This window comes from Sminthopsis crassicaudata, chromosome 4 (assembly GCF_048593235.1).
Source record: "Sminthopsis crassicaudata isolate SCR6 chromosome 4, ASM4859323v1, whole genome shotgun sequence".
Classification (NCBI taxonomy): domain Eukaryota; kingdom Metazoa; phylum Chordata; class Mammalia; order Dasyuromorphia; family Dasyuridae; genus Sminthopsis; species Sminthopsis crassicaudata.
Window position 1 is genome coordinate 245,179,731 of NC_133620.1, and position 22,548 is coordinate 245,202,278.

The following is a 22,548-nucleotide window of genomic DNA, read 5'->3' on the forward strand; positions in this document are numbered from 1 at the left end:
AACTTAGGTGACTTGCCCCAGATCACACAGCTAGTGTCTAAGGAGAGATTTGAATTCAGGAAGATGCTTCTTCCTAACTCCAGATCTGGAAGTCAATCCTAGCTGGACTTGAATCACTCTCAAATGTATTAGACTAGGACTCAGACAACAGACATAAAATTCATATTTTGAGACTATACTCAGAGCCTTTCCACCTTCATAGAATCTGTGAGATAGTATGCTTTGCCATTAACATTTTTAAGGCGTCATGATGGAGTATTGGTTTAAGGAACTTAAAAAAATCATACAACATCTGGCAGACTCATCTTCTGAGTTAATATTTAGGTTTACTCATTTGGGAAAGAAGCTTATATGGAACTATTAGAAATATAAGTTTTACTTACTGAGTATCTTTAATAAGAAGTGCACTTCCCAGTTTAAAACAAGTTTTTTCAACTCCACAGGATATTTGCCTTAGAGAAAAGCTATCTCCCAAATCAAAACCTGTAAAAAAAAAAAAAAAAAGTATAGATTTAGTTCAACCAATAGTTAAATTTAAGAAAAATTGGGGAGACATTGACTTTTGGAAGAATTGTTGTTCTTCCTGTATATCATCCTGATTGATGAGATTTTTCAAATGCTACCAATTTTGGTCAGCAGAATTTCCAGATTAAATTTTCTCAGTTTAGGGGACAAAAGGATGAAATTACTTCTTATGATGTTGCAAAATGATTCTGCCAAAGTGATTCTCCATAAACGTAGATCCAATCGCATCACCACACTACTCAATCAACTCCAGTGGTACCTTATTCCCACTAGGATAAAATATACATTCCTCTTTGGCTTTTAAAGTCCTTCACAACCTGGACTCTAACCTCTCTTTCTTTCTTTCTTTTTTTTTTTTATTCTTTTATAGTCCTTTTCTTTCATTTTATAAATTAACCAAACTGGTTGTCTCTTTATTCCCAATACTTCACATACCACTGGTTGTCCCCCATATTTGCAATTCTCACATTTTTCATATGCACTTTCTGGATTCCCTAGTAAATCCCACCTTTTATAGGAAGCCTCTTCTAAGCTATCTCAATACTTGTGCCTTTTCTCTGATTATTATCTTGTATATAGCTTGTTTATATGTACTTGATTGAATGTTGTCTCCCCATTAGATTGGGAGCTTCTTGAGAATGGATTCTATCTTTCGCCTTTCTTTGTATCCCCAATGCTTAGCCTCATGATTGCTTTATAGTAATCCCTGTATAAATGTTAAATATTGCTATTATTGTTATTATTGTTGTTAACTGACTTTTCCAGGGTTACATTGGATGTGTACATCAGGGAGGGAACAAGAATTAATAATAAATTTAATTAAGTTGCAGTAATACAACGTGACAAAGAAATAATGAAAAAACTGGTTTCCTTTTTCTAAGTTAAAAAAGAAAAAAAAATATTCATTTGAAGCCACTGAGGCTATCATCCAAGGGAGCAATCTTTGCAGTTTAATACAGAATTTTAATAATTTTTTTCATTTATTCATTCAAAAACAATTTATGAATATCAAGGTTTCAATCTTGTCTATTATCCTTTTCTAGATTTTTTTTTTTACTGTTTCTCTCTTTCCTATAGAAGTGGAAATATTTTCTTAAAATTCAATGATTTTCATCATTGCTCTAAACATGAATATCTCTGCCTTAGCAAATACCATTTCATACAAGTCAACAAATGTGTGTCCTAAATGCACACTATGTGCAAAGTACTTTGCCAGGTACTGAGAGGTTTACAAAGAATAGAAACCAAAGTGCACCTGACTAATGGCAAAAGCTCACGTAAATTATTACATTATGTACTTAGGAAAAAACTGGATAAGACACTATGTGTCAACTTCTATTCTTTTTATGATTTTGTGTGGAGCTATAATGCTCACCTGAAACAGGTGTAAACTGTTGTCCATTTGCTGTCAGGTCAGGACACAAATTTCCTATAAGAGAATACAGTGAGAATACTTATTATGGTTTTTCATTATGGCACTGCAAATAAAAATTTAATCATTTTACAATGAAGTTTTCCAGTCATTCTTCTAATTTTAATCTACAGTCATAGTAAAAACGTGTACATAAATTATTATTTAATTGCCACCTTTCCCTTATACCCAAGGGGAATTAAATAAAAAAATATATCCTTTAAACTTGATTAAATTTCCCTACTCAAATTGTTTTAAAATAATATTTTAAAAGAGAAAAGTTGTACCTTGCAATTTGCTATCAAAATAAGGCATCAGTTGCATAAAGTAGACAGACTTCACTCTCATGGGGTTTTATATTCTATTTAAAGGTGTAACTGCTACAATCAATGTAGACTTGTAGGACATCAGACTGGAAGCGACTATCAAGATCCTATTGTCCAAGGGTTCTTCTCCTACAGACTATGAATTCTTTTGTTTTAAAAATTTTGACATTTCAAAATAATCGGTTTCCTTTGTATTCTATGAATTTAATGCATTTAAAAATTATTCTGCAGGCAGCTAGGTGATGCAGTGGAGAGAGCACCAGCCCTGAAGTCAAGAGGACCTGAGTTCAAATTTGACCTCAGACATTTAACACTTCCTAGCTGTGTAACTCTGGGTAAGTCCCTTAACTTCAATTGCCTCTGCAAAATAAATAAATAAATTATTCTGCCAAAATAAGAGCAGGTTTCATCAGACTGCCAGAGAGTTCTATGACATCAAAACTTAAGAACCTTTGATCTGGCTCAGTTACCTTATCTTACAAATGACAAAATTTAGACTCAAGATATATAGTCAGGGTGTATTCAAGCCCACTCCAACTTGCTACATTTATACATCAGAAATAATCAAATGATACAAACCAGAGTTTGATTTTTTTGTTTCATTAATTGTCTAGACTTAACAAATGATTGCAAAAATTTTATAAAACAGATTAAATTTAAAAGTGTGTTATGCATACTTCTTTCCCCTAAGAGAGATGGTTGCTAAACATTTATTAATATAATCCTGGATACAGTAATTTGCTGAAGGTTAGAGAGGGACAACCTGGCATATTAAAGCTTTGAATTCAGGTATACTAATTCCAAATGTAGTGTTTTTTTTCACTACACAATTGCTATCATCAAATTATATATATATATATATATATATATATATATATATATATATATGTATATATATATATATATGTATATGTATATGCATACATATATATCATATGATATAATATATAATCATAGTAGATTATACTATTTATATTATACTAAATTATACGTATTATATTATACACACACACACACACACACACATATTTATGTTAGTTTTTCTATGGAGCAACTCAAGGGCTTATTGGGTATGGCTGTTTGCCGTATTAGAAGAATCATTAACCATCTACATTTTTATGGTATTTCAAAGTTTTTATCTTGTCAGGAAGACAAAATTGTTCTCCATTTACAGCTGAGGAGACAATTACTCTTCCTAAAGGATTCCCCTCAGCCAGGAATACCTCCTTTCCCCTCAAACTTCAGATAGAACTATGTCTGTACCTCTTTTATATACTTATCATGCATTATTTTATATACTAGAGGTTTAAGTATGTGTCACATTGCCTAATATATTAGAAATTTCAATTTTTTTGTTGCTTTTCAGTTGTTTCAGGATCTTCATGATCCCATTTGGAGGTTTTTTGGCAAAGATGTTAGAGTGATTTACATTTCTTCCTCAAGCTCATCTTACAGATGAGTAATTGAGACAGAGTTAAGTGACTTGCCTAGGGTCACACAGCTGTAAATGTCAAAGACCAAATTTGAATTTAGGTGTTCCTGAATCCAGGCCCTGTGTTCTATTCACTGCATTATCTAACTGCCGGAGAAGTCCAATAGATTTTATTTAGAACTCTGTACAATACATAGTAGGTATATAGCAAGCTTTTAACAAATGTTTAAATTGAACTAATTCTTTCCAAGTAAAAGGTTGGGTTAAGGTTGTTTTGTTGGGGGCAGAGTGAAGTATTGGATTCTGAAATAAATAATAAAAACTTAAGCAGGGACCAAAGTAAAAGTTATATTTAGCAATTTTAATGTACCTAGAAAATTCTAAAATGTTTGTTTCTTTCCCTAGACATGGAAGTGAGATTTAAAAAGCAATATAATTAATTATTTTGTAAACACTATTCAATTAAGTAATCATTAAATAAATGTTAAAATTAACTAAAACATTCCATCATGATATGAAATTTTCATATATATATATCTTTACATAAAGGGAATATATTCTTTCTATGTTAAGTAGATTTGGAGCAACTAACATTTATTATATATTTTTGAAAATTGGTGATTAATACAAACCATAATGTTTAAAAAATAAGCTCTACTTAATAAGAGTAACAACTCTCAGCATTTAGCTAGATCAGTTTTTAATTCTTCATAGCATATGTGGGGGAAGTCCCTACACAAGCCTGTCAAAATCAGTTTGAAGATAGAAGCAGAACTCGGGACTTTCCACTCTGACTCTTCAGTAACAAGGAGAAGGTCTGGTCTAATGCCAAACCAGAAACCAAATATATTTTATCTAAATTCTTTGAAAGGTTTATTAAGTAGAATATAATCTGAAAACTCTAAAAATGTGTCACTCTAACATGAATGACGTTCCATGAACTAATGCTCTCTTTAAGAAAACTTGTTTTAATAAGTTTTATAAATTTTACCCACTCAAAAAAAAATTCAATAATCCCAGTTACAATCAATCATCACCAAGCATTTCTAAAGTGTCTATTATGTTATTAGCTGCCTAGAAGCATTCTAGGGATTAGGGATACAAAGACAGAGATCAAAAAAACATACTTTAGATTTTAAAAGCTAATTATTTTGACTGATAATAATAACATATCATTATAATTTTATTGTGCATGATACATTAATATTTTAAGACCTTGGTAAACTCCCTAAAACTATAAAATGCAGACAAATGAATGGCAGCATTGGAAGATGTTTTGAAAATAGAAGTTCCCTACACAAATGAAATCATGGATCTGGATCATCTCTCTCTCTCTCAATGTATATATGTATACATATATGTTTATACACGCGGGTATATATATGTGTTTGTGAATATGCATACATGTGTATGTCTTCATATTTTATATGTTTATGATTCAAACTAGTTCCAATTGTTCAGTGATGAAGAGAGCTATCTATCCCCAGAGAGAGGTCTGTGGACCACAACATGGCATTTTTCTTGCTTGACTATACATGTTGATAATAGGGGTTTTTCTTGCCTTCTCAAGGTAGAGGAGGGGAAGTAAGAGGGAAATATTTTCATTTGAAAATGAAAAAAAAATTGAATTAAAAGAAAAAATAAAAAACAAAAAGGGTCTGGGTTTCAATCTATTTTCTGATGCTGCCTACATCTATGATCACAGAGAGAACACTTAATTTCCCTAGGACCCAACTTCATGGCCACATAAATGTCATGCATATATTTTTATCATTTCTACATAAAATTCATTGCTTTAGTAGATGTTAGAGGTGACAATAACCCTAAAAATCATTAACAGCAATACAACATAGTGGATAGAGAACTGACTCAGGTAAGGAACATTTGAATTCAAATCTAGCCTCAGATATTTATAAACTTTGTGAATCTGAGAAAGTCATTTCCCTCTATCATTTGGGAATTAAATAAATTAAAATAATGATAAACTAAAATAAGGAGGGAAATAAATTCCACCTGCTACAGCAGTTATGAGGATCAAGTAAAATAATATTTATAAAGCATCTGGCACATATTAGGCATTTAATAAATACTTATTTTCTTCTTTTCTAGACTAAGACTTTCATTTTTAAAAATGACAAAAATGAGGCAAAAGAAGATTAGGCACCATTCCAAGTCAGAGAGCTCTTTAACAAAAAGGTTATTTAGTAAAGAAGAATTCATATATGATTCTATTATATAGTATTATAATAACATATTGCAAATCTAGCTCTCAATCCAAGGTACTTTCCAGTACACCACAATGATTCTGAGAACAATATGAGTTTCTAACTTTTCAAAGGCAGGATAAAATTATTTCTGCTTGAAAGAAGAAAGTTTATCTGATGCTTTCTTCTTTTTCAAGAGAAGAAATAATATTACCAGCCATGGCTTAAAAAATTGTTTAATATTATTTAAGTTAAAATATTCTCCAGTGTTTCTAGGATGCTCTCACTGAAACAGGTTTTCTTCTAATATGTCCTTGTAATAATGTTATTACTTTCAGTCTTTTAATTCTTACAAAACTTACAAGCTAATCACACTTTTTGAAAATTCACAATAGCCAAAAAAAAAAAAAAATGTCCTATTTTAGGATTTTTTCTTTTATTGTTTTTATATCTTCTGGAAAAGTTTCTTCATAAACAATTCTGATCTTATTAATTCATAAACATTCACAACATTCCTACTTTGAGCAAGGCACCAAGCACTGGAGATTAAAAGGCTAGAAACAGAGAATAGTTTCTGCCTTCAAGTCATTTACATTTTATCATATCATATCATAGAGAAACATCATGCACACAGAGAAGCAAATATAAGGTGCAGAGTCTACTAACAATTGGCCTGTTTAAGGAAAGTTCCACCAAATAATAATAATAATAATAATAATAATAATAATAATAATAATAATAATAATAATAAGGAAGGAAGGAAGGAAAAAGGAAAGGAAGAGAACAAGCAGCTAGCAGCTATACAGTGCCTTTTACTATGTGCCAGCTACTTGGCTGAGTACATTTTATGAATATCTCATTTGAATCTCAAATTGAGAGATAAACAAAGGTAAGTGACTTGCTTATAATCAAACAGCTAGTGTCAGAGACCTGACTTGAATTCAGATCTTTTCAGAACATAGATCAAAGTGCTCAATCACTGTCTTTAAATTAAGTGTAAACTAAGCCTTTCCCCATCCTCCAAGTCTTTATATCTTGTTTGAACACAGATTATGAGTTTTTTAAGATAAAGGACTGATGTTGTTATTACTGTTTTTATTGTTTTGTTTTTTATATCCCGGGTTTAGCCCAAACCCTTGCACATAGTAGGTTATTAATAAAAACTCCTTAACTTGATTTGAACTCTGAAGAAAGATAAGAATTTTCATTACCAAAAATAAGGAGCATATACATTTCCAAGTTCAGAGAGTGATAAAGTTTTTGCAAATCCATTTAGGCCAAATGTATTCTAATGGAAAATGTTTCATTGAATTAAGGTTATCCCAATTTTTATCTCTTTTCTTCTCATTCTGACTTCTCCCAGAAATTTTTTTTGGGGGAAGGTAAAGATATAGGCAACTTTTTCAATGCTTCCTAACAATTCAAACACTACATGACTATATCTACATCTTTGTCTGTCTATATCATTTAACTATTTTTATCAATTGTATTATGACAATAGATTTAAATATATAAAATGAATACATAACACTTACATCTCCATCAGCAGTCACTTCTTTTCTACTTTGCCCTAATGGTAAATTTCCATTTTCCACCTGCTTACTTAATAGCAGTGTTCCTACTATAACATTTAACCTGAAGATTAGAGTAGAAAAGAACAGCAATTTGCTTCAGGCATGCAACTATTGCTTATTATTTCCCATTCTTTTTCATAAGTGGATCAATATAAGAGCTTTCAGATATTTTGTATTAACAATAACAAAAATGTCAAAACAAAATTCCTAACAGAGGGGCGTAACAGCCTCTGGGTCTTTACAATGATTGCTAAAAACCCCAGGTCTGAATACATTGGTGTGAAAGAATACATATATAAGATTGTGGGCTAGAAGAAAGTGAAAATGGTATTTTTCAAATTGTAAATCAAATTATAGAAACAATGTTTCACTAAAGTTAATAGAAATATATTTATACTTACAAAAAGTTCATTGAGATTAACAAAAAATTGTACATTTTTAGAATTAGTAGTAGAGTTTTTTTCACTTGAGAGAGTATATGTAGAAAATAGTGCTTTGGGAACATCACTGCCAACGTGACAGTGCAAAGGGGATCAATTTGAAAGGGAAGGGATTGAGTTTACATGATTTCTGCTTTTTTTTTTTTTTTTTGCTACATATTAGCATTCCTATCTCTGGACAATCTGGGAAAGCAAATAAAACTCAAACTGTGGCTCCTTGTTAAGGCATTTGTTATTGAGATTTGAGGAAATCTACTTACTAAATTGGATTTGGGGATTATCTCTGGACTTATTTTTTTCCATTCAATTCTCTCTCCCCTAACCTCTTGACAGATAAGTGGTGCAGGGTATAAGAACTCTGTGCGTAGTAGAGTCAGGAAGATGTGAGTTCAGATTCAGCCACAGAACTTAAACTAGTTTTGTAACTCCAGGCAACTTCTATCTGGCTCAATTTCCTCAATTATAAAATGGGAATAATAATAATACTTAGGACAACTAAGTGGTGTCAGCATCAGTCCTGAAGTCAGGAAGACTTAACTTTCTGAGTTCAAACTTAGTGTCAAAACACTAACTGTGTGATCCTGGGCAAGTCACTTAACTCTGCCTTAGTTTTCTAATTTATAAAATGAGTTAGAGAAGGAAATGACAAATCACTACAGTATCTTTGTCAATAAAACCCCAAATGAAGTCACAAAAAGTTGCACATAACTGAAATGTCTGAACAACAACAAAAAAAATAACACTTATCTCCTAGGTCATTATGAGGATGAAATGAGAAATGATTTGCAAAATGCTTTAGGACAGTCAGTGCCTGACACATAGTAGTTCCTTAATAAATGCTTTATCCTCATTTTCCTTTGGTAAAATAAGTTAAAATTGAAAATATGTCTTTACTTTTCATTTGAAGGAGCATAGAGTAAATGAAAGTTTATATTTACAAGTATTCCTTATCTGACCTACTCAAAGCAACACCATGGATTCTGTCAGTATTAGTAACATTAGGATAATCAAAAAATTTAGGTGAAGAGAATTCATAACATACTGAAGATTTTAAAATTTTACAAATCACTTTCTTCTTATTAATCTGAAGCCATCCTTATACTAAGAAAGTCCTCTGAAAATAAACCATTAAATCAAACATGCAAATAAAGAAAAGCAATTAAAAGATACAACCTATCTTACATATATTTAGGTTTAACAGAACGCTGTTGACAACTTCACAAGCTCCAGAGCTGAAACCCAATCCTATCCCTTAGATTTGTTGTATTTTATTTTTAGAAGTAGTTACTTCCCTCCGGTAAATGGTTAGTGAGTGTACCACCAGGTCTGCACAAGACAAAATTAAAAACAGAACCTGGTGAATTAAGAAGATATTAACACATAGAAAAGGGGTCCAAATCTGGTTCTGAGCAGTCTGTCAGGCTCTCTGACAATCACAACAGGAACACTATGTTGACATTTTGCCAATTAACACAAAATGAACTGTATTTGAATTATTTCCTAGGCTTGTTCAGGATATGAACCTTTCCAAGTGCCTCTTCTCTCACTCCATAATTATAATCAACTATAAAAGCAATTTCCCTTATAGCTTTTTTTTATTAATTCTCCTTATTGTATCATACAATATAAATGTTTCTCTTTGAAATTCGGTCTTGAATTTTTTTCACTGTGAAAAAAAGCCTTTTCAAGAAAGAGCAGTAAAGTGTTTTAAGGATTATAGAGTTAAAAGGAACTTTACAAGTCATCTAGTCCAGATTCTTCATTAATATTCCTATATCTATATAGACATAAGTATCTATATCTATATTGATAGATATAGGGTTTTTTTTTAATATCACCTTCATTTTTGAATATACTCCTCTCTATCCAATGAACTATCCTTTGTAACAAAAAATAAAATAAAATAAGAGGCTTGGGAGGGAGAAGGATTAGAAACAATTTAGTAAAACTAATATCAGTGAAATATAATAGGACATTTAATCTAACAGTATATACAATCCAATGCATTATATTGTTTTAAATTTATTTTAAACTTAAGTACAAAATAAGAAAAGAAAAAACACCACATATATAGCAGAAGATAAGAGAGAATTCAATATAAAGCAGATTCAATTTAAAATTCAAGAAAAGCTATATGACAAATACTACATATTGTTTTCAAAGCTGTCCAGCTTTTCTTTGCTTCCCTGTAGATTTTCTTTTTTTCTCTATTGTATACTTTTTACTTTAATTTTCCTCTTTTCTCCTTCATCCCCCCCTCCTCCCCAAAAAGGCTACAATTAGGCATGGATATAGATAGATATAAAAATTTGTATACATATCTTTTCACACATATACATATATACACATATATATATATATATATATATATATATATATTTATATACATTGATATCTATAAACTTACACATGTGTACACATATACACACATACCATATATGTAAGACCATACTATGCTTTATTTCTATTTGTCATCTATTTCTCTGAAAGTGGATAGCAATTTCTTGCATAAGTCTGAGTCTTTCAACATTTTGCTAAACCAACCCATTCATAATTTCCTAGAATATAGTAATATTGCATCTTATCACTTTCTGAGAGATAAAGTTCAGGAAAATTCCGTTCCCCACGCATTTCTCTGCATTCTTCCGATTCTTGGCTGTATAGGTTATATTTATAAAAGAAAATTTTAATTAAAATAATCAAAATTATACATTTTACAGTTCAACAATGCTCTTACCTTATACTATTGTTTAAAGTCTGATACTACTGAAACTATTTCCTTTATGTCTTTTCCCCCCTGGTTTCTTTGAAATTCTTGACCTTTTGTTCTTCCAAATAACTTTGTTATTATTTTTCTCTAACTCAATAAATTAATTCAATGTAATGTCATTACATAATAGATTACATAGGTAAAATTGTCATTTTTATAATTATATTGACTTTTCTACTCATGAACAGTAAATATTACTTCAATTATTTAGACCTAACTTTATTTGTATAAAAAATGCTTTATGGTTATATTCATAAAAATCCTGTGTCTATTTTGGCAGGTATACTCTCAGGTATTTTATACTGTCTACTTATTTTAAATGGTCTAAAATAGGACTACATAAACTTTTTCCCACTCACAACCCCTTTTTGCCTAAGAAATTTTTACATGACCCCAGGTATATAGTTATAAAAAATAGGTATACAAATCAAACATTTGCTGATTAGATCATAAAGAAATTTATTTTAAAACAATTCTTTGGTATTCTTTCAATTTTGCCATTTATTAAAGCCAAAAACAGATTTGCATACTAATGAGATGGATGTGCTTGTTTATTTTTCCATAAAGAATTAAATCTTGGCAGAATATTTGCTACCTTTACTGTTGTCAAATTTCCCCCAACTCCCACATTCAGTTATGAAATTTCACATCATGTCACAACCCTCTACTTTAAGAAGCTTTGGTCTAAAACAATATTGAATAATATGGTTGACATATAATTTAGTTTCCCTATATTTTTGTTTTGATTAAAACTACTTTATCACTAGTTTTGTCTGAAATCATGGTTACTACCCTGGCTTTTTATATAATAAATTCTACTTCTGATCTTTATTTTGTGTTTGTGTATATGTCTCGTTTTTATAGCATTTCCTGAAAGCAGCATATTGTGGAATTCACCTTATGGTTAAATTCATCCCATTCTAAGTTATAATTACTTGTTGTATACTTTTCTCATTCCTATTTTTCTTGTCTATCTTTCTTACCTTATTCCTATCTCTTCTCAGTCTTCTATTTTACTTGTGTTTCCTTGCCCTTCTATGCCTTAACTTATCCACCCCTCTAAGAATTCCTCCCTTAGCCTACTCCCCCAATTCTTAATCCCCTTTACACTCTTATTGTTTTTCCTTCCTTCTTTCTTTCTTTCTTTTTTGGCATGGCAATTGGAGTTAAGTGACTTACCGAGAGTCACACAACTAGAAAGTGTTAAGTGTCTGAGGCCAGACTTCAATGTCAGTGCTTTATCCACTGTGCCATTTAGCTATCCCATTGCCCTCTTATTTCTTTTTGAATTTATGATCTTTTATTCCATTCTAGATGTATATGTTGTTCCTCTTTAACCCATGCTCAATGAGAGTAAGTTTTCAGCATTACCTGTCCTCTCTTCCATTAGCTTTATCTATTTTCCTTTTTAGTCTGATTTGTATGAGATGATTGCTTCTTTTTATGGCTCCTTATACTGTTGTATATATTTTAAGAATCACCCATCATATTCAGCCAAGCTTTTCTTTCAAACTGCTCAAATAAAAATGATAATAATAAAAAATTAATAACTTTCTCATATAAGTAAACTATTTGACCTTATTGAGTCCTTTGTGTTTATTTTCTCCTAGATATTATGTATCAATATTTATTTTAACTTTATTTTAAGTTCTGCTGTTTTTGTTACAAATATATGAAAGTCTTTCAGTTTGTTAAAAATCCATTATTTACAACCCTGGCTTTTTTGCTTTTCAAAATATAGTACTTCAAGATTTTTAAGCCTCCAACATGATAGCTGCTAAATCTTTCTAAGCTGAGTTTGAGTTACCATAAATACTTAAAAGTATTTAAATTGGCATTTCTTTTCAAACATTTTAAGAAGTTTTATTTTCACACTAATTAAGATCAAATACCTCAATTAGTCCTAACTACTGAGGATTTATTGTACTGCCAAGATGTTAAGAGACCCTCTGCTTTCCAGAACTAAGGCTTAGCAAGCAAGTTGAGCCCTAAGCTTGACGTAACAACAATCCTTTGCACTCACTCTGGATGATCTAACTCTCTAGCAAAATCACATAATTATTATATTGCTTTGACTATCACCAGGTGTTCGCTGAGCTCAAACAAGCACCAGACAACTATCCATTTTCTGCTCATGAAGTCCTGCTATGAATCATATTTATTTCATTACTGCCATTACCCCTTATTGTCAGGGATATAGCCCACTTTCTCAGATCTCCCTACAAGGGATGGGGCCCAAACACATGTATCTAGATCTTCCCCCTTGCAAACCATTTCCCTCACTTTAAAATTAAATTTCCCTTTTATTCCTGATTTTCTGTCCCTAACCTGCTTTGTTTTGCTCCAGTTATCATAGGTTAGAGGCCAGTTCAGTCTGGTTGACATTAATTTATGTCAATAGTAGGATTGCACACAGAATTGGAACATTTTACTCACTGGTACCAGTGGGAATGGACTGGGTACCACTGAAGATTTATTTCTCCAAAGTCTGATCCATCTGTCATCACCCCTCAGTCTGGTGAGTGTTCTATCCTCATCCTTGTTCCAATACTTTGAGCAGCCACCTTGATCAAGTTTGCCATTTTTTATGAAGAAAACTCTAAGGTTCCTCTACTAACCTGGTTCCTCTCAAAACATTCTTTTTTTTAATTGCAAACCTTTGTTAATTTGTCTTCCTTCATTCCTCTGCTGGGCTTTTTTTTTTTTTTTTAATTGCAAGTCTATAAAATTGTAATTGTATCTGCCTTTCTCTCCCTCTTCCTGTCTCTCTCTCTCCATCTCTCTGTTTCTCTTTACATTCTTGAAAGAATAGGGGCCTAGGTGAGTAGATACAACTTTAAAACCGAAAAGGCAATAATTTTATTTCCTATCCTGAAGCACAAGTCCTTCCCCAATTAACCCATTAATTGGATGTTATAGAAGACATGAATCTCCATTCCTCATTACATAGCTAGTCCCTGCCTTTAAGGAACTTACATTCTTTTAAGGGAAGATAAACTCCATCCTTGAATATTCCTTGATGTCCCTATGGGTTTCAGTTTCCAAATTAAATTTCATTTCTCCAATTTAATTTTCAGAACTGTGAAAACCAAATGTTCATCTATTTCTCACAATTTTTCCTCTTTTTTTTTTTTAATGATTTGGTTCCCATATCCTTTTCTAATCCCTCAAATTTGGCTATTTTTTTATGTCCCACTTCATAGGAGTCTATTAACTCCTGCACAGATCTCCTTATACAGGATGGATAATTAATCCCTGAATTCTCTATTAATTTTTGTGACAGAGTTGTACCAGAAATGAAACCACATCCAATTGTTTCCTTCTGTTTGCCAGCAACATTTCTAGAGCCATTCTGTTTTCTCATGTCATTCTGTTAGTGGCATCTAACTACTCTGCCATTCCCTTCACACTGCTTCTCTTGTGTAACTTATCTAATAATATTTACCCACCTAACTGTATGTCTCTTGTTCTTCTTTGTGCCTCTGCTTTTTAAATTGTAAACTACTGTAAAGTTAAAACTGCATTACTTGGTAACCATGTGTCTTTATATGAATTGTAAATGTGTGCCTTGTTTAAATTGTTTGTTTCTGTTTGTATCTGTCTTATTGTTTTGTCTGTGATTCTGTTTGTAAAATGAAAAATTTCTCTGTAATGTTTGTGTTGTTTATAAATTATGTTCCTTTGAAAGATTTAAAATGAAGCCACCCAGAAAAACTTATAAGGGATATAGCTAGAGAGTTGAGATACTGGGAAAGAAGAATGAACTTTCATTGTTGAAGCAACTATCTCAGTAAATAGGACTAACTCCCACTTTAGACTGTCCATGGGAGATTAGGTTATTAGAAAAGAGAAAAAGAAAAAAAATTGCAAGACATTTTTTCTGTCATTTCGGATTTTGATTAGTTAGAATTGTAAAAATAAAGTTAAATAATCAAAGTTTATGGAACTGCTAAAAACATCTTGAAAGATTAAGGAGTTTGAAAACTCATATTTTATGATTGCAGGGTAGAACTCCTGGGACCTTATGGTAATGCCAAGAACTTTCTCCCTTCTGAAATATCTTAGGAAGTTTTGGATTATCACTCTGTAGAATTTGCTTTAAGGAAAATAAGGATTAAATTTAATAAAAGTTTTTAAAATAAATAGCCAGGTTAATAGCTTCATTGTTCCAGGACAACAAAAGAAGGTAGCTAGTTTGAAAGTAATCCAAGGGTGAAGGAAAAAAATAGGTAAATTATTTCTTAAACTTAAAACAACCTCTTGTTAAGTCTTCCTTGACATTTCTGATTATGAAAAGAGAAAATTGTTTAAACCAAAGAAACCCCTTCAAGGTTGTTATAAGGATAAAACTAATGTAACGATTTTAAAGTGCTTAGCACAGGGATTGGCATAGTATATGAGCATATGAGCAATCTATTATATTATTATTTCTTTAGTTGAATGTAATTGTTCCATACCTGATAACTCTAAATTGGGCTTAAAATGCCAAAGGTAATAAGATCAATGACTTTTATGTGGGATAATTTGGAAATACAGTTGATGTTACCTGAAAGTTTGCTTCATGTTTTAAATATGTGATATTGTTTGTGTTATTTTTGAATTTCTAAATTCTCTTATATGGTGACATTTGAGCCACCATTATAACAGAAATACTATTTGATAAAACAACTTTTTAATTAGACTTTTAAAAGGATATTAGAAAAGTAAATATTAGAAAAATGTTATTTAATAAGGTATATTTTGTTATAAAGCATATAATTTTTACTATAATAGCAAATTTTCATTTGAAAATTTTTGAGTATTATGAAAGTGAATATGGTGATTTTAAAATGTAGCTTCAATATATTAATGATGACTTAACTATCAGGTATTTGCTATAAGTTTGAAACCCCAAAATATGGGTAGTTTTAATTTATAAGTAAAGGATAAATGACATGTTAACTGTTAGAGAAACATCGGGAAAGATAAGCCCTAAGTTGTGGTTAGTGAAATTTTACTACTTAAGATTAAATTTCCTAGAACAGTAATTTACTATTATCTGAACTTTGATTACAGAGATAGTTATCTCAATTATTTTGAAGCCAGTAATAAAAAATGTCATGTGTTGCACTTTGGTAACTAGATGTCTGTGCCTGGGAAAAGTGTTGGGGATGTCCTTGGCATGGCCTAGATAGGATCTTCCTGATTCTATTTCCCAATTGTATTATTCTCTTTCCCAAAAGGAAAATTTCTGCCTGGTTAATTTTGAGCCTTGCTTTTAACACCCTATAACTACATGATTGTCAGATATGAGAAATGCCTGGAATCAAACAAAGCTTAAGGGAGCTTTTTCCCTCTGCTATCATAGATGACATTGTTATAATTATGTCCCTCTTTTACCTTTCATATAAAATTTCTGTAATCAAGAAGTTTTATAAGTACTATACTAAATCTATTAAATAATAGATTGATACTAAAACATCTCTGAGTTATCATAATAGGATGCAATTTTGACCTATAATTGTAATAAAATTATAGTATAGGGACAATTTTCTTCTAAGTGGAAAATGATTAAATAATATTATAAAAATATAACATGAGAGTTTTCTAATTAAATGGAATAGTAAATTTTGATAAAAGCAATAGGATTAGGCTGTTTTCTTTATTAACTATATCCAGATGTATATATTTGATTTCTGAAATTTATCTATTATGGAAATTCAGGGTTTGAACATGTTTTGATAACAGTTTTGAGCACTGGATTTTACACATAAATTGTATGGATAATGATAAAGTGAAATTATTTCCCCCTTATTATCTTCTGATAATTTTAAAAGGTTGAAGAGTTTATTTTGCAATTGGACCCTCATAAATTTTGTTAAAGCATCGTATATCACAGACAGAATTTAGGTAAGGATAAAATAGCAAATGGTATATGCCCTGAAATTCTCTAAAGTTTCAAAATTGGTGAACCAAATTTAAATGATATTATCAGCAGAATTATCTAGGAACTTCTTAATTTGGAACCAGAGTGTCCTGAAAATAAGCATATTGCCCAAGGAAAGATATTTAGGGACTAGATGACTACATAAAACATCTGGGACTCAAAATATGTTGCTTAAATGGAAATTGAGAATGGTTTAATAGAATACAAGAAGACTTTATTTTAGTTACCTTCATTTTTTCTTGATTATCTTGGTGACATGTAAATTTTCCTTCCCAGTATTACTCTATTATGAGACCTTTAAGTAATTTAATTTGTACTCGTTTTAATGCAAGTATACAATTATGGAAATTTTGAAAAAAAAACTTTATTGCATTGTTTGAAACTATCCTTCTGTGACTGGGAAACTGCATCAACTCTATAATATTGCTCTGAGACTCTTATCTAAGAACCTATGTTATGTTGACCAAAAACTCACATTCAAAGATTGATACAAGGAGTTCTCTAAGGGTCCCTACCAGGTCTCACAGTTATTCCCACAACTGCCAAATTCATGAATGTGGATTCTTGGATCATCAGAAAAAAAGCTCTTTCTCTTGAATGGATAGCAGAACCCTGCAGGGATCTTAAGGGAGATCTAATATGGACCCAGAAGCAACTGAGATATAGATAAGGCAATTGTTCCAAAATTCTGGACAAGAACTGGGCATACTGTCCTAACTGTTTTTTTTTTCCTTCTTCCCTTTTGTTATGTTCCCAACCATCAAGGCCCTGATTCAAATGAATGTTGGCATTTTCTTCCCCTATATATTTGCTCCCCTTTCTTTTCTTCTTGCAAGCAAATAATGTATAGTATCATTTCCTATAACTATTTCCCTGAGAAACTTCTTGTGATACCTTGGCTTATACTTGCCTTTCCTTTATTGGACAGAAAAAAGCTGTTCTTTCAAACTCCCTTTCTTTAGCCAGAAGTGGGGAATGTCACGATATTAGGAGATGTCCTGTTTTCCACAACTAAGACCCAGTAAGCAAGTTGTGCCATTAGTTTGACATAACAACAATCTTTACTCTCTAGATGATTTCACCCCTTGGCAAAATCACATAATTGTCATATTGCTTTGAGGACCACCAGGTGATCTCTGAACTCAGACAAGCACCAGATAACTACTCATGTTCTGATTATGACCCGCTATGAATAAATCTTGTCTCAATGTTGCTGTTACCCCTTATAGTTAGGGGTACAGCTCACTTCCTAGTCATTGATATAAATATTGAGATATCTCTACACTGACTTGGGTCCCCTCACTAGGGATGAAACCCCAACACGTGTATCTAGATCCCTTCCTTGATCACAAGCCATTTCCCACACTTTAAAATTAAACTTCCATTTTATTCTTAATCTTTGTCCCTAACCTGCTCTAATTTGGCTTAAAACGTTAATAGGTTAAAGACCAGTTCAGTCTGATTGACAGTAGTTATAGATTAAATTTTAAAATTAGCACTTTTCTTGGCATATGGTACTGCTTTCCTTTCTAACCTTCTATGAGAAGTCTTTCCAGGTCCCCCTAAATGTTAATACTTTAATTCTGAGATTACCTCCAATTTCTCTAGAAAATGTTTTATATGTAGATTGCCATTTGAATGGGATTATGTTTTGGACTCTCTTTAAATGCCAATTCAATTCCTGGCCCTTAACAAATGCTTATTGACTGAGTGAACCTGTGATTTCTCTGCAAATCAACACCTTTTCTACAAAGCTAAATTGTGTCAAAAGCAAATAAGAATTCAGATTCTCAAAAGCTAGCTCATTATTCATTATGCCATCTCTTATATATACTTAATAAGTGTTCTTTAATTGTACTGAGTTAAAATTTCTATAGAGTAAAAAAATTATGCAAAAAGTCACATATTTAAAAACTTCAAAAATCTCTCCAAAAAAGGGAAGCTTATTTTATCCTGTTAACTACATAATATAAGAACAAGAGAATGAAAATTAAATTAAATGAAAATTAAATTCCACCTAATATGGAAAACCTTCCAATATCCTTTAAAGATACATGATGGAAGTTCTATTACTTAAAGGTTATCAGGGCAAAGAAATTACTAAATATACTATTTGCAATTCCACCTCCGGAGGTGATTGGGCAGGATGTACTCTTCAACCTTTATCATATCTATTTTTTGTGACTGAGCAATTCACAGGACAAGGATATGACCAATTTTGGTTACTTGCCAAAAAAAAAAAAAAAGTGGCCTGACTACCTGACTTAGCAGTGACTGCCATGGGAGTGGCGGTAGAAAGTAGGAGCAGAGCCATCCAAAGCCCAGGTATCCAACAGCCCACGTCCTTCATGTCCCCTGGACTTCAGGTGAATGAATAGCCACAAACCTGCAAAAGAGAAAGTTTTCAGAGTGATGCTATTTTTACCAACCTCCCTATATTTCTCTCTTCACAAATAAAACTACAATAAAAAGAAAAAATGTGTATCTTATGTAATACTGATGTTTTAGTATACATTAAGCATTCTGAGAAAGTTTACAGATTAGTATCAGATGTATGACCAATGAGACTCAGGGTATTAGGGAACACCCTCAGAACTAGGAATTCTTTGGTCCCAATGCAGCTTCCCACTCTAACTGGTTGGATGACCTTCAATTAGTCATGACTTTGAGCATTACCTTAAAGGTGTAGGCAATTCTCTGAGATTGTGAATAGCAGAGCAACTTTGACCAGGGGTGGTGAATAAAATCTACCATCTGTTTTTGTTTTTTTGCTTTTTTTTTTGTTTTGTTTTGTTTTTTTTTGGCATGGCCAATGAATAAAAAATGTTTTTTTTTACATTTTAAAATATAATAAAACTTTATTTACAAATGTAAAAAAAAAATCTTAGGTCTAGAGCTGTACAAAAACAGACAGATGGCAGGCCTGAGGGCAGATTGCCAATGCCTGAATTAGACAATTAAATTGAATTGAGAAAACTAGAGAAAAAGTCTTAATTGTCAAATATAAAAGAAGAGTATTATGGAAGACCTGAGGGCTTTAAAAAATTATTAGAAAAAACCATCAGTCATCATTTCCTTTGGTAGCCAAATACTGATATAATCAACAACTAGTAGCAGTATAGTTACTTTTTTTCCTTCTTTTAATAACCACTAGACCAGTCTTTGGCAGAACTGTGAAAATGGCAACACCTATGCTTCTCTATTTGACTTCTTTTTTCTTCCTATTTGGGGGCTCAGGGCTATAAGACATAATGCCTACTTTCTAGCAATTAGAAATACATGAATAATTCAAAGACAAAGGAAGACATCTTCAAGGTAGCAATCTTTTACCACTTATTCCTTCCATCAACATGCCTGTCTTTGAGTTTTCATTTCTTTAGGACCCTGTTTACTGTTAGGTCAGAAAAGATGGTAAAGAGTTAGGCACATAAAATAATCCCTTTTAATGAGTTAGCTCACTGATATGTATAGTATGGGGGGGTGGAAAAGATCACTGGTCTTAAATTGATTCTAGAGTTATACCAACTACCCAGCAATATTACCTTTATCAGGTTACTTAAACTTTCAAAGGTGCATCTTCCTCATATGTAAAATCAGGTTATATGTAAAATGGTACCTCCAGTGCCTTAAATAAATGGAATGAGTTCTCTGGGAATCTTATGATTTGATATAGGGGTTACAGAGAATAAATTGAGAAGGACAGTAGAGAGAATTAACAAATAAAGTAAGTTTTTTCTTTCCTAAAAAAATCAAAATGAAAGAAAATAAAAATCCCAAATAATTATAACTTTTGTGTATTCATTTTTCTACTTCAAGGCACTGCATGGGTTCTGTAATTTAACTTTAGGGAATATGAATGAAATGATTCACTCCACAAAAAAAGCAGTCACCAGAAGGCTTGACTGACCAGTTTCATTTTTTTTGACTGTCAGTATGATATAATGAATAGAGCACTTAATTGGGCCTTAGAAAAACCTGAATTTAAATCTGACTCAGGAACTTATAAGATCATAGATTTCATAGTAAAAGAGACCCAGGAGAGCAAAAACAACTCTTTCATTTTACAGATACAGCAACTAAAAAGAAATTAAATAACTTGCTCATGATCACATGGCTAGGAAATACAGGAGACAGGATTCAAATAATCTTCCTATTTCCAAGTCTAGGTCTCTATCCATTACGCCATGCTTTCTCAAACAAGAGTCAGACATGCGATATTTTTTTTTTTTTCTTTTTTTTTTTTTTTTTGTATTCATTTTTCCAAATTACCCCCCCTCCCTCTATTCCCTCCCCCCAATGACAGGCAATCCCATACATTTTACATGTGTTACAATATAGTCTAGGTACAATACATGTGTGTGAATATCATTTTCTTGTTGCACAATAAACATTAGAATCCGAAGGTACATGCAACCTGGGCAGACAGATATTAGTGCTAACAATTTACATTCACTTCCCAGTGTTTCTTCTCTGGGTGTAGCTACCTCTGTCCATCATTGATCAACTGGAAGTGAGTTGGATCTTCTTTATGTTGAAGATTTCCACTTCCATCAGAATACATCCTCATACAGTATTGTTGTTGAAGTGTACAGTGATCTTCTGGTTCTGCTCATTTCACTCAGCATCAGTTGATTTAAGTCTCTCCAGGCCTCTCTGTATTCCTCCTGCTGGTCATTTCTTACAGAGCAATAATATTCCATAACCTTCATATACCACAATTTACCCAACCATTCTCCAACTGATGGACATCCATTCATCTTCCAGTTTCTAGCTACAACAAAAAGAGCTGCCACAAACATTTTGGCACATATATGACTCTTTCCGCTCTTTAGTATTTCTTTGGGATATAATCCCAGTAGTAGCGCTGCTGGGTCAAAGGGTATGCACAGTTTGATAACTTTTTGGGCATAATTCCAGATTGCTCTCCAGAATGGCTGGATTCTTTCGCAACTCCACCAGCAATGTATTAGTGTCCCAATTTCCCCACATCCCCTCCAACATTTATCATTATTTGTTCCTGTCATCTTAGCCAATCTGACAGGTGTGTAGTGGTATCTCAGAGTGGTCTTAATTTGCATTTCTCTGATCAGTAGTGATTTGGAACACTCTTTCATGTGAGTGGATATAGTTTCAATTTCTCCCTCTGAGAATTGTCTGTTCATATCCTTTGACCATTTATCAATTGGAGAATGGTTCGGTTTCTTATAAATCATGGTCAGTTCTCTATATATTTTGGAAATGAGACCTTTGTCAGAACCTTTGTTTTTAAAAATATTTTCCCAATTTGTTACTTCCCTTCTAATCTTGTTTGCATTAGTATTATTTGTACAGAAACTTTTTAGTTTGATGTAATCAAAATCTTCTATTTTGTGATCAATAATGATCTCTAGTTCTCCTCTGGTCATAAATTCCTTCCTCCTCCACAAGTCTGAGAGGTAGATTATCCTCTGTTCCTCTAATCTATTTATTATCTCCCTCTTTATGCCTAAATCATGGATCCATTTTGATCTTATCTTGGTATATGGTGTTAAGTGTGGATCCATATCTAATTTCTGCCATACTAATTTCCAGTTTTCCCAACAGTTTTTTCCGAATAATGAATTTTTATCCCTAATGTTGGAATCTTTGGGTTTGTCAAAGATTAGATTGCTATAGATGTACCCTTTTTTGTCCTTTGTATCTAATCTGTTCCACTGATCTACCGGTCTATTTCTTAGCCAATACCAAATGGTTTTGGTGACTGCTGCTATATAATATAGCTTTAGATCAGGTACACTTAGACCACCTTCCTCTGAGTTTTTTTTCATTAGTTCCCTTGCAATTCTCGACCTTTTATTCTTCCATATATTCGACCTTTTATTCTTCCATATGATATTTTCTTTATATATAGTGGCATTCCAAAGGACTACATTGACTTGCACATCCTGGGAAATTTTGAAG

The 22,548-nt window shown here is 32.0% G+C and overlaps 1 protein-coding gene across 2 annotated transcripts in view; it reads right to left on the minus strand.

Moving 5' to 3' along the window:
• COL19A1 (collagen type XIX alpha 1 chain) overlaps positions 1 to 22,548 on the minus strand; it is a 389,708-nt gene that overhangs the window by 362,134 nt on the left and 5,026 nt on the right. For both annotated transcript variants that reach the window (XM_074310576.1, XM_074310575.1), the window contains exons 2-4: positions 18,868 to 18,994; positions 1,901 to 1,954; positions 384 to 483 (exon numbers count right to left, since the gene is read on the minus strand). In XM_074310576.1, coding sequence (XP_074166677.1) covers positions 384 to 483; positions 1,901 to 1,954; positions 18,868 to 18,958 — 245 coding nt within the window. In that variant the 5' untranslated portion in view covers positions 18,959 to 18,994. The remainder of the gene's footprint in view (positions 1 to 383; positions 484 to 1,900; positions 1,955 to 18,867; positions 18,995 to 22,548) is intronic.